At 40.1% G+C, this 13,238-nt stretch overlaps 1 protein-coding gene and 1 long non-coding RNA gene across 2 annotated transcripts in view; one reads left to right on the forward strand and one right to left on the reverse strand.

Annotated features, from left to right (window-relative positions):
• The window catches only part of LOC309710150, a 394,879-nt gene that overhangs the window by 87,356 nt on the left and 294,285 nt on the right, over positions 1–13,238 (reverse strand). The gene's annotated exons all lie outside the window — the stretch shown is intronic.
• LOC309710147 (cytochrome P450 2D15-like) overlaps positions 2,433–13,238 on the forward strand; it is a 28,384-nt gene continuing 17,578 nt past the window's right edge. Inside the window, exons 1-6 of the mRNA XM_082539404.1 lie at positions 2,433–3,286; positions 4,025–4,187; positions 6,830–6,982; positions 7,052–7,212; positions 7,401–7,469; positions 7,546–7,650. Coding sequence (XP_082395530.1) covers positions 3,119–3,286; positions 4,025–4,187; positions 6,830–6,982; positions 7,052–7,212; positions 7,401–7,469; positions 7,546–7,650 — 819 coding nt within the window. The 5' untranslated portion in view covers positions 2,433–3,118. The remainder of the gene's footprint in view (positions 3,287–4,024; positions 4,188–6,829; positions 6,983–7,051; positions 7,213–7,400; positions 7,470–7,545; positions 7,651–13,238) is intronic.

Consider the following 13,238-nt stretch of genomic DNA (forward strand, 5'->3'; position numbering starts at 1 on the left):
CCACATTGTTTTGGCAAATTTACACACCGATTCAATATTGATTTTAGTGACCTCCGATTGTTGTAACCGGGTGTCATTACTGCCGACGTGAATTATGATTTTACTGTATTTACGATTACCCTTAGCCAACAGTTTTAAATTTCCTTCAATGTCGCCTGCTCTGGCCCCTGGAAGACAATTGACTATGGTTGCCGGTGTCTCTAGCTTCACATGTCTGAGAACAGAATTACCAATTACCAGAGTTTGACCCCCGGCGGGTGTGTCACCGAGTGGGGAAGAACGGTTAGACACAAAAAGCGGTTCACAGGGGAAAGCCAGTTCAAGATAACCTTGGAAAGCAGATCTTTAGTTAACAATGGAGGATAATAAGCTGTCACGATCATTTGAAAAGAAGCTTTTTCTTTGCATATGAATTCGTCAAGGATCGATCTGACAGTTGGGTGGGCCCTCTCCCATTTCAGTCACCGAAACAGCGTCAGCTATTACAACAGGAAGTAAGACCTCAAACGTCTCATGTCTCTTTGGTGTAGGAAGGAAGCCAGAGATGAAAGGCCACTATGTACAGTTCATGGAAAAGATGTCCTGCAATGGTCAACCAGATTCTTCTTACATGGTAAAGAATGCTGGTACTTATCAAGGTTTGGTGTCTGTCATCCGCAGTAGTCATGGCAAATCAAGGGAGTGTTTGACTTCAGCGCTCAGTACAATAATATGTCCCTTTTTCATGTGCTACGCCAGGCTCAGGTCTAAATAACAGCCTGTTCGCTTTGCTTATCTGTTTCAAGTGCGAACCTTTTGCAGTTTAACTGACATTCAGCAAATGTTCCACAGCTTCTTGAATCCCAAAGAAAAACTTTGGTATTATTTCTGTCTTGTGGTTTTGTGACCTCAACCTTGAGTTTCAGATGAAGGTCCATGTGTTTGGTAATGGCCGATCTCCAGTGGCGGCCATCTATGGTTTGAAAAGAACAGATCAAACAGTTCACAAGAGTAAGACAATGGAAGTATGTGTATACCGACAACAATCCAGCTGACCAGCTAGTCTTTTCCTCATGGCTAATCAAGCCAACTCAGCAAAGCACAACCTTTCCTCGAAACATCTCAGAGTTGTCGGGTGGTTAACAAGAGCCCAGCTAACATCAGATGAATCACGCCTGATACTCATTCCTGGTAAACATCATGTTATTAAAGATTATCAGAAATGGTGACTTTTCCCGAGACCTGTGTCAGAGGTCATTCTTCTTGTTTGTGTTTGCTTGTTGTGTTTGTTAGTGTATATATGTTGTTTCTGGATTTGGCATCTTATAGATGCCAGGCCGGGAGTGTACGGATCCCAGTAAAGTAATTTAAACTTCTGCATATAAAACAGATCCACCGTTTTATTCTGGGGCACAGCAGTGTAAAGAGGCATTATTTGATGTTGAGTTTGTACAATCTGTAAGTATGTTTCAGTTGATTTCATGATTCACAGATTGTTATTTTCTTGTAATTTAATTGTCTCATGATTATAGTTAGTGAGGCAGATGGTACTATCCAGTCAGAACTAAGTATGTCACTGTTAAATGGCTTCCAAACCGTGCAGAGTTACTTTACTTGACCATATATTGAATTGGGTGTGCGACTGATGTGAACTTACACTGAAATTGTCTTTTATCTTTATCTATGTTTGCTTACAGTTTAACAAATATGGTCCAGTAAACTACCTCAAACTTTGCTCTGGTCTCAAGTGTTTTATTGGACACTTGTTGAGCTCACTGTCCGTGTAAACTGTACATCGCATGGTGAGGGCAGCAGCAACGTCTTGACTTTAAACATCTTACAGAATTCTTCAAGATTTTTTTCAAATATTTCAGCATATTTTCTCAAAGGTTTTTCACAGTTTTCTTTCATAAACTACCTCTGAGATATTAGGCCATTCACTTTCTTTACCCCTGTAATACTCCATCATCTGTATCAATCAAACCCAGCACAGTGCTCTTAGACTACCAAAGGTTTCCATTCCAGTACAAAGAAAAAGAACAAATAAGCGGAGAACAAGGCATTGAATAGACACCACTAACCTCTGAATGCTAAAAGTGGTTGAGCAATGTGTGCTGTTCTTTCAAAGTTGTGACTAACCTTTCACATAGAGCAAAGGGTAAACAGCTGGCTGAGTTACGCATTTATAATCAGGTCAGCCAGCTACTGCTCTCAGTGCAGTCCAACTCATATGACCATGTTTCTTTGAGTTGTGCTGCTATGGATCACAACTGGGTTTTTTCCTCTGTATGTATTATTGTTGGGTCTACCTTACAATGTAAAGCACCTTGAGGCGACTGTTGTTGTGATTTGGTGCTGTATAAATAAAATTGAATTGAATTGAATTCTTTTCCAACTAATGTCTTTACTTTTACATCTTCCACAATGTTTCAACATTTTTTCAACATTTCAGGAAATTTTAAAATATTTCCCACACTTTCACCACATCTGAGAAATTAGGCATTCACTTTGTTTACTCCTGCAATACTCCATCATGTCTACCCATCACACGTAATCACAGCACACAGTGCAGTGCTCTTAGGCTCCCAATGTTCGCCAATCCTTGAAAAAGAAATATGGCAAATTATTGGAGAGGTGGAGAAACCAACGAATGAATAGAAACCAAAAACTTCCTTTGGCTCTATCATATTTATGTGACGTCTTCACTCGCGTTTAATATAAAGAATCAATGTTCATAGGACAAAAGACAGAGGCAGAACAGTTGAGCTATTAGATTGTAGCATGTCAACCAGCTAGCCTCTACAGTGAACTAAGGGCTGTGGTATATTTAAGATGCTTCACACATAAATGACCACCTTAAGACTGAGACATGTTTCGTTAACTGTGGAGTGAAGGATCATAAAGAGAGATCCCCTTATCTTTGTCCTTTCATAACCTCAGCTTCTTGTTGCATATTGTTAGAGAAGACAGGTACTGATGTACAGTAGCCTATATGCACGCTAAAAGTGGTTGAGCAATGTGTGCTGTTCTTTCAAAGTTGTGACTAACCTTTCACATAGAGCAAAGGGTTAACAGCTGGCTGAGTTACGCGTATATAATCAGGTCAGCCAGCTACTGCTCTCAGTGCAGTCCAACTCATATGATCATGTTTCTTTCAGTTGTGCTGCTATGGATCTGCGTTTTCTTTATCATCCTTCAGGTCAAATCCAAGAGGCCAAAGAACTTCCCACCAGGACCCCCAGTCTTTCCCATACTGGGAACCATTTTGCAGCTGAGTTTAGAGAACCCCTTGAAGGACTTTGAGAGGGTAAGAAAAACCTTGCAATGAAATGTGTTTAAATGTCATATTCTTATCCCACTAGTGGATTTATTAATTAATATAAATTAACATCTGTGACTGGTAAATGAAATCATTTGAAATCCAAAAATCTTACACTGAAAGTGAAAATGCCACCATGAAACTAAACTACACTGGAAAAAGTAAAAATAAATAAATAAAAACTAATTAGGAAATGGAGACTATAATAACACCTGCGTCTCTAATCGGTCACACACTCATTAACATCTTTTAGAATATGAGTAAAACCCTAAATAATTGTGAAAGTTCATGCTAAACATGCACCTTTATGCAATAAACAACTTACTGGTTACCAGTACAGTTCCTTTTATGTCATGACTGTTAACTTTTGCATACATAAACTTTATATGGTACTTCCCCCGAAACACTTAGCTTAACTAATTTGGTAAATATGTTTAAGTCCTTTAGAAAGAAATGTTGATCTGAATATGTGTAAATGATTTCAGTCACTGTCATGTTACTTGTGGCACAGATCCACAAATGTAAGCATGTCCCACTGTAAATATGTGGGCTTCCTCTGTATCCCTCCATGAAATGTTCAGGATTAGTTCATTTGATGCTTTTTTCTCTCCACAGAATAACTGAAATTACTGGACAGAAATGTTTAACCGTGTTGGAGGGAAATGTCCACCTGAGTATCTGGTTCATAAATTTCAAAAACTGCCATGTCATTTTGTTCCCTCCCAGCTGAGGAAGTCTTATGGAGATGTCTACAGTATTTACATTGGCCAGAAACCAGCTGTAGTCATCAATGGGCTGAAGGCCGTAAAGGAGGCGATGGTGACTAAGGCTGCTGATTTTGCTGGACGACCCCAAGACTTGTTTATTAATGATGTCACCAAAAGGAAAGGTAGAACAGATGTTATCTATCATATGAATTTTATACACCTAATATTTTACAACAAAAAAATTAAAATATAGACACCATCTCATTTAATGTTTTTTCCTTACTGTCACGACTACTTGAAACTATGAATAAACACATATGGATTTATTTACTAAATAAAGAAAGTGTGAAATTTGCTCACTCTTGGCCTTCTCTCCGTGAGCTTCATCAGGTCGTCACCTGAAATGGTTTCCAACAGTCCTGAAGGAGTTCACAGAGATGCTGAGCACTTGTTGGTCCTTTGCCTTCCTTTGCACTCCATCTCATCCCAAACCATCTCCACTGGGTTCAGGTGACTGTGGAGGCCAGGCCATCTGACACATCACTGCATCTCTCTCCTTCTTAGTCAAATAGCCCAGACACAGCCTGCAGGTGTGTTTGGGGTCATTGCTCTGTTAAACATAAATGATGGGATGGCATGTTGCTGCAGGATGCTGTGGTAGCCGTGCTGGCTCAGCGTGCCTTCAGTTTTGAATAAATCCCCAAGAGTGTCACCAGCAAAGCCCCCCACACCATCACACCTCCTCCTTCATGCTCCACCTTTGCACCAAATGACTCACGGACCGATACCGGTCCGTGACCCGGGGGTTGGGTACCGCTGGTCTAATGTCCAGTCCTTGTGTTTGTCAGACCAAACAAATCTCTTCCGCTTGTTGCTTTTCCTCAGTCGTGGTTTCTCAGCAGCTATTTGACCATAAAGGCCTGATTCCCACAGTCTGCTCTGAACATGTAGAGCTGTGTCTGCTACTGGAGCTCTGTGCGGCATCTATCGGGGCTCTAATCTGAGCTGCTGTTAATGATTTCTGAGGCTGGTGACTCGGATGAATGTATCCTCAGCAGCAGATGTGACTCTTGGTCTTCCTTTCCTGGGCGTCCTCATGTCAGACAGTTTGATCGTAGTCTTGATGGTTTTGGGGGATACATTCAGAGTTTTAGTGTTTCCTGGACTGACTGACCTTCAGTTCTTAAAGTAATGATGGGCTGTTGTTTCTCTTTACTTAGCTGATTGGGTCTTGTCATAATATGAATCCTAACAGTTGTCAAATAGGGCTGTCAGCTGTGCACAACACACCTGATGGTCCCAACCCCATTAACAAGGCAACAAATTCCACAAATGATCGCTGACAGGCACACCTGTGGAGTGAAACCATCTCAGGTGACGACATCATGAAGCTCGTTGAGAGAAGGCCGAGTGTTTGCAGCGCTGTCAACAAAGCAAAGGGCGGCTGCTTACAGGAATCTAAAATATAAGACACATTTAGAGTTATTTATCAGCTTTTCCTTTGCTACATAATTCCATAAGTCTTGCTTCATATATTTGATGTCTTCAGTATTTATATAAAATGTAGGAAGTAGTAAATATAAACAAAAATTATTAAATGAGAAGGCGTGTCCAAACTTGGTAGTGTACCAGACCAGACTGGTAGTATATTTGATACTGATCTTGGAGGTTTTAGTGTGTTATTATTTAGTGCATACATAGGGGAAAACATGAATCGTTTTGGAAATAATCATGGTAAGAAAACAGACATGGGTTAAACTGCTCTTTAATATGTCTTTGTCCTATACTTCATCTTATCACAGAAAACAACACAAATACATGAATGCAAATTAAAAACACAACAAGCTACGTTATTATTGATAACCTTCATCTATCATGTAAAAAGCAATAAGTTATAAATTGAATCTAAATTCTAAGATGAGTCTAAGCTGAGCTAAGTTTTCAAACCACATTGGTTCATCTTGTTTGTTATTTCTAATTAATGAGATGTTTTTTGTTGTACCGTATTTTTTGGACTAAAAGGCGCACTCAAAATCCTTTTCTCAAAAGTGTGCCTTATATATGAATTCTGGTTGTGCTTACTGACCTCGAACTGATTTTATGTGGTACACTCAAAAATCTGTCAACAAATGTTTTAGTACGACTTTGGTAAGCTATGAAGCCGCACCGCTTGATGGACTGTGGGAGCATTACGGCTACCGTAGTGATCGCAAGGCTCCTGCAAACACAATCGCATGGCAGGATGCTGTAAATGGACCAAACTTCAGTCAGGAGAACAACTGAGATAATCCATCCACAATATGAGGTTAGTCATTAATATACTGCAACAACATGGGAATAGAGCAGCGGCCAGAGAATTCATCATTGATGAATCAATGGTACAGAAGTGGAGGAAACAAGAAGAATGAGTTGAGTAAAGTTTGACTTATCTGTTTTGTTACGCTTAATGCGCCTTATGGTCCAAAAAATATGGTACTAGCCTGTAGGTTCAGCAAGAGTCTAGCATTCCCAGAGCAGCTTCTATCAATGGACCTGTTATTCTCATTTCAAGATCCTTGTAGTTATCCTGGAACTGGACTCGACTAGCTTTGCATCATTCACAGTTTAAATAATAATTGAATTTTAGCATGCATGCTAGAGATGTTAACAGTCCTTTCTGACTGCAGTGAAACTCCAGTGAGATGCTGGTGTATCGAGCTGTATTGAACTGGACATAAATAAAAGATGAAATGAGCCAGAAAGTCGAGGTTCTCTGAGAAAGAACAAAATGCCACCATTGATTATCCAAACGTTCTTCCCTTCTTTGTCGCTATTACTGTCGTAGGTGTCGTTTTGGTAGATTATGGCTCTAGTTGGAGGGAACATCGTCGCTTTGCTCTGATGACTTTGAGGAACTTTGGTCTGGGGAAGCACTCAATGGAGGACCGGGTTCATGAAGAGATAAAGTACCTCGTTAGTACGCTGAAAGAGAGCGTTGGTAAGTGTCCACATAACTGAATTTTGTGCTGTGCCATTATTTCTGTAATGTTTTGTGTTACATTACCAGGTAAAACCATGAGTCCTGGAGTTATGTTTCACAATGCTGCCTCCAACATCATCTGCCAGGTTCTGTTTGCGAGACGCTTTGAGTATGATGATGCGCTAATCAAACAGATTGTTCAGTGCTTCACTGAGAACTCCAAGCTAGCCGTTGGACCGTGGGCTATGGTGAGGACGTTTTTATGAAGTAATAAAGCTCAATTAAGTATATAATTTATATTGAGCTCTTAAACCCACAATTCTACCAGTAACAAAACTAATATACAGATGTTTTACATATACAGCTGTATATTTACCAATCTGGACTGGCCTCTTCTGCTCCCAATTAAACAAAACTCACTTATCGTTCTTTCCAGCTCTATGATTCGTTCCCTATAATTCGTAACCTGCCACTGCCGTTTCAAAAGGCCTTTGAGAATTTTGAGGTAATATTAACAAAAACTTTATCAGTAGGAAGAATATGTTTTTGTTTCTTTGTGAATGACAGCTTTTGCTTTTTAGACTTATGGGACTATTGCAATTGGTTTTATCAATGAGCACAAGAAGACCAGAGTCCCTGGAGAGCCACGAGACTTTATTGACTGCTATCTGGATGAACTTGAGAAGGTGTGTGAGTGTGAAAAGAATCAAATCTAACCAGTGTAATCTTTTGAATTCGTGGAATCCTGGCTTTTCCACTGTGGAATTTTGACCCAATACAGGAACGTCTATAATTGGTTCTGTTTAAAAAAGTCTAAGTCTATGAATATTACCTTGTAGGAAAACAGCTTAGATAATGGAATTGTGAAGAAGACTCGCCCAGCTCTGACTGCTTTTCAGTCATCCATATGTTGAGCTTGCTCATTCTGGCCTAAGGTGTGCATGCAAGGATGGCCCTCCATTTGAGCCCAAATCCCCTCAGTCACAGCCATGATCAGCAGCTCTCCTCTAAATCTGTGCACTTGGTTACATACCAAAGTTAGAATTAGTGATAATTACTGTAATCATAATCCTGTTTTTGCCTATTACAGTATACTCAGAATAGCTTTTTTCAAATTATACATGTTAACATCAGAGTGTCTCTTTAGTGTCTCGCTTATTCCCCACTCCCATCCACACAGCCTCCAAGGTCATCTTTAACATGAACAAGCCACTCCACACAGAATCTCAGTGAGAGGACTGTTATTATTTCCTTACTCAGATCATATTTTATGATTCGTCGTATTGGTTAAACTCATACTTGATTGTATTCGGGCTAGTATTAAACATAATTACCTGTCAGCAAAATTAGATACACATTATGAAGGCTGGAGACACATTTCTTATCTTACACACACACACACACACACACAACACACACACACACACACACACACACACACACACACACACACACACACTAATCTGACAGGGTCGATGCAGAATCATGCCAGCGCACAAATAATCTAGACACGATAATCATTTTCATTTCCCGACGGCATTCCTAATTCAACATATTAATTAGACTTATACTTTGATTATATATTTGATTAAGAATTACAATTACAATTAGCAAACTCACGTACAGAAACATGACGTTTGAGCCCTCTGTGTCACTTTTACAGTTTTTTCTGAATGCTTAAACCCTAACTGTGATTCCTGTAGCACAATCTCTAAAACTATTCAGACTTATAGCAAAACCACTCACTGAGTTTGCAAAACTAAAAGCACAAAAACTGCTTTGCACTCAGTTTGCAATTTTGTAACACACACTTTGCAAAACTGTAGGCACAATTCACTGCACAACACTCAATTACCAAATTTCCAACACACTCCTAGCAAAAGTATACACATGTATGGCTATCATTAACACTAATTTGCCAACTGTCTGGCACACTTTCACATGTGAAAACTTTTTTAGATAATTAGTTCACTTTGCAATCAGCCTAAGCACTATAATCCAGGTAAGCTGTGTGTGCGGAGTACAATGGAGGGAGCAGAAAGAGTGAGAAGTAGAGGAGGCTGAGGAAGAGGACGTGGAGGTGAAGAAGTAGGATGAAGAGGACGACAAGGACAAGGAGGAGCAAGAGGAAGACGAGGAAGGGGGAGAGGAAGGGTAGGAAGAGTAAGAAATAGAATTGCTGATGACATCAGAGCTACAATAGTGGACCATGTAATCAACCGTGGAATGACCCTGAGGGAAGCTGGCCAACGGGTCCAGCCTAACTCGAGCCGCTACACTGTAGCAAGCACCATAAGGACATCTTGAAATGAGAATCGGTTAGTACAGTCACTTTGCACAAAGATCTGTAGCACTGCCATATGCCAATGAGAAACACACCAATACCATTGATGTAAAAATACTGAAATTGTTACTTTACAGAATTGCTAGATGACCAGATGCTGGGGCAGAGGAAGCATGTTCACTGCAGACCAAGTAACCCATATAGTCATTATGGCGATTGCAAATAATCCTATACTTGGAAATAAACACTTGTGTTTGTTTTGATGTGTGTGAATAAACACCAGTACTTGAAGTTTGGATCCCTCTATGCTTATGGATCTATGACAGAAGTATGAGCTCAAACTGACATAGCCTACCTTGTGCACAGAGGAAGCAAAAGCCAGATGTGTTTTGTATTCATACCATCAGTGTGCAGTTGGCGCATTGTGTGCTTAGTAGATGATGGCTTGTGTGTACTGTTTGATACGGAAACACCATTTTTACGAAGGTGTGAGGAGTTAATCTAGCTGTGTTTGCTTTTGCAAGAGAACTACAATGTTTTGATGATTGGGTGACAGGTTTTCTTATTTGTGTGAAGAGTTTTGCAAAATTAGCCAATAGTTACAAAAAATGTGCTTAAGCAATCAGAAAAAACTGTAACATAAAAAGCTGGATTTAGTCTGTTTACTGTCTCTCAGATATACTGAAAGGTACGCTTCTCAACACCAAAGAGAGATATCCATAAAGTTTTAATTCACACATTTAAAAAATGCATTTCCTTATTACAACTGAAAAAGACATTTGTCTTACAATAATCATTCTCCTCTTTTTAGAGAGGCAATGACGGTTCTTCATTTTCAGAAGAACAGCTCATTATGTACTCTTTAGATCTTCATGGTGCTGGGACTGACACCACCTCCAACACACTCCTTACTGCTTTCCTTTACCTTATGACCTTCCCACACATACAAGGTAAATCTGCACATGTAAATAAGACATAATATGTTTTTTTGATATTTGTATCTGCTACAGGCTCTGTATCTTCAGTTTGTCACATTCACGTGCACTTTAGGCTTCACATAGTAGAATCTAATTTGAAGAACACCTGGTAGCAACTAATTAGGGGTCAAAAAGTGCCCTGCGCATCACATATCATCACATCTTGTAAAGGTATGAGTCCTACTGAAGTCAGCTGAAATAATTTCCATTAGATCAACTGTGGATTTTGTATTTAATGACTGGTATTGTTTGACAAGATGAAGTGAATTAATACAGAAGGTTTCATATGTTTTCCCCACTGCACGCATATAAAATAACTTCACTCTCAACACGACATGCTCCTTTACTGACAACATCAAACCAGTTCCTTTTTCAAGAATGTAGTCGCAACAATGCGTTGGCTGGAAACAACTCTCCTAGTGTGATAGTCTCAACATGTTATATAAGCCGTCATGTGAATTGTGTTATTTTATTTTGTCTGCACAGACAGATGTCAGCAAGAGATAGACCAAGTAATGGAAGGGAAGTATCGGGCCAGTTTTGAAGACAGGAACGAGATGCCTTACACCCAGGTGCTGTACATCAGGCAGTTCTACTTATAAATGTCCCTCGGTTTACGTCTTGATGCGTGCTCAATCATCTAGCATTTTCAGTTGAACTACGTCCAGATGAACAGAATCAACCTTTGGAGGTCCCTCTGTTTAGCAGGTGTTGTTCAATGGTGTGTTTAATTCAAAAGCCGACACAACTGCTGGCAGCTGTAAAAATTCAAGGGACCTTATGGAAGAGTGAGGTATAATCCATTCAATTACAAAAAGGCTAAGAAATAAACAATATTAATATAAAAGGGACACAAAAAATGCTTAGGGTCCACAATAATAAGAACAGATGAAGAACAGGAGGTGGAAACTCCAATAGACAGAAGTCCTTTATTGGGGTGATATGGTACTATGAGGTCTTTAACATAAGACCTTTTATGTGAGTGGAAGGATTTTAAATACGAATTCTGGATTTAACAGGGAGCCAATGAAGAGAAGTCAATATGGGGTACATATGCTATGCTTTCTAGTCCCTGTCAGTACTCTAGCTGCAGTATTTTGGATTAACTGGTTATTAGGGAGTTTTCAGGACAGCCCGATGATAAAGAATTAAAATTATTAACCCAGAAGTAATAAATGCATGAACTAGTTTTTCAGTGTCATGCTTAAATGGGATGTTGCTCATTTTAGAGCAGTTTAGCTAATTGGTGTGTGCCATCTGGCTTCATGGACAGATAAGGTTGGGTATCATCTGCATAGCAATAACAATGTATGCTGTGCCTTTGACTGATACTGCCTAAGGGTAGCGTGTATAATATAAACAGATCTGGTCCCAGCACAAAATCCTTTGAAACTGCATAATTAACCTTTATTGCATATGATTCAATCCACTGCAGCACAGTAGCTTTAATACCTACAGCACGTTCAGCTCTCAGTAATAATACATTATGGTCAAACCTTTTGACCACTATACTGAGATCTAGCAGGACAACCACTGTCAGAGGCCATAAGAAGATCATTTGTAACCTTCACTAAAGCTGTTTCTATGCGCTTTACACAACTTGTGCATTCGCACAAGCACATTTTCTTAGTGCTTTCTAACTAACATTCACACACAAATTCATACTTCGATGGATGCATCGGAGAGCAATTTGGGGTTAGTATCTTGCCCAAGGATATTTGGCATGCAGACTAGGAGAAGCGAGGAATCGAACCACTAACCTTACGATCAGTAGATGACCTGCTCTACCGCCTGAGCTACAGCCAACTGAGGAAACAGCTGGCTGAGGAAAACACTTCTGTGTTTGAAGAGGCTCTGGGTTGTACCCAACAGCGCGTGTAATGTAATACTCCTGCCACTGCTCAGGGAACATGAACTAACAGGAGTAAGTGTGTACTGCCCCAAAACATTTATTACTACTAATAAGTAGTTGCACCACAACTGTGGCTCAGGTGGTAGAGCAGATCAGCTACTGATCGGAAGGTTGGTGGTTCAATCCCAGGCTGCTCCTGTCTGCGTGCCAAATATCCTTGGGCAAGATACTAACCCCGAGTTGCCCTCCGATGCGTTCATCTGTGTATGAATGTAGTTTAGGTTGCACTTGAGTTTAGAAGTGCTTTTATGAGTGGGTGAATGAGGCATGTTGTATAGAGCGCTTTGAGTACTCCAGGAGAGTAGAAAAGCGCTATATAAGAATCAGTCCATTTACCACAAGGCATGTGATAATACAGGGGAGACTGCCTGACTGTTCACTGAGGCTACATTACTTATCTCACCACTACAGCATTCTGCCAGTTGCTTGGGAGACGAGCCCTCCACTCCAATAATGTCTAAAACTGGCTAAAAGCTTTTTAAAGTTTTTTTTGTATAAAAGTGAAAAAGGAGCAGAAAGTCTTGCTCACAGAAGTTTGAAACTCTACGTTTTGCCATTCCATCACTTCCTGATGATGCTGATGATAATCAAAAACCTGACAGTGTGTAATCATCTCAGATGACCGACCTGATCTATTCGTATGTATTTTTTGTCTGAGCACCTGAAGTCTTCCCAGAGTCGATTAAGCACAGACAATCTCTTCTGTTGGTCCAGGCTGTGATTCATGAAGTGCAGAGAGTTGCCAACACTGTTCCTCTCAGTGTCTTCCACAGCACAACTACAGACACAGAGCTCATGGGATATTCCATTCCCAAGGTAAGGTACAGCTCTTTGAATATGTTTGAACAACTGAGGCAATAAAGAGCATCCGTGGTGGACATTTTTTCTTTGTATTCATTTTCCCCTCAGGGAACAATGATCATTGAGAATCTGACCTCAGTGCTCAACGAGGAGGGACAGTGGAAATTCCCTCATGAATTCAACCCTGAAAACTTCCTTGATGACAAAGGGGAGTTTGTTAAACCAGAGGCCTTCATGCCTTTCTCTGCAGGTACATGAGCACACTGACGGGGACAGACAGGGCCAGTTAAAACAGTTTTT

Source organism: Aulonocara stuartgranti (genome assembly GCF_965226115.1).
Source record: "Aulonocara stuartgranti genome assembly, chromosome: 7".
Lineage (NCBI taxonomy): Eukaryota > Metazoa > Chordata > Actinopteri > Cichliformes > Cichlidae > Aulonocara > Aulonocara stuartgranti.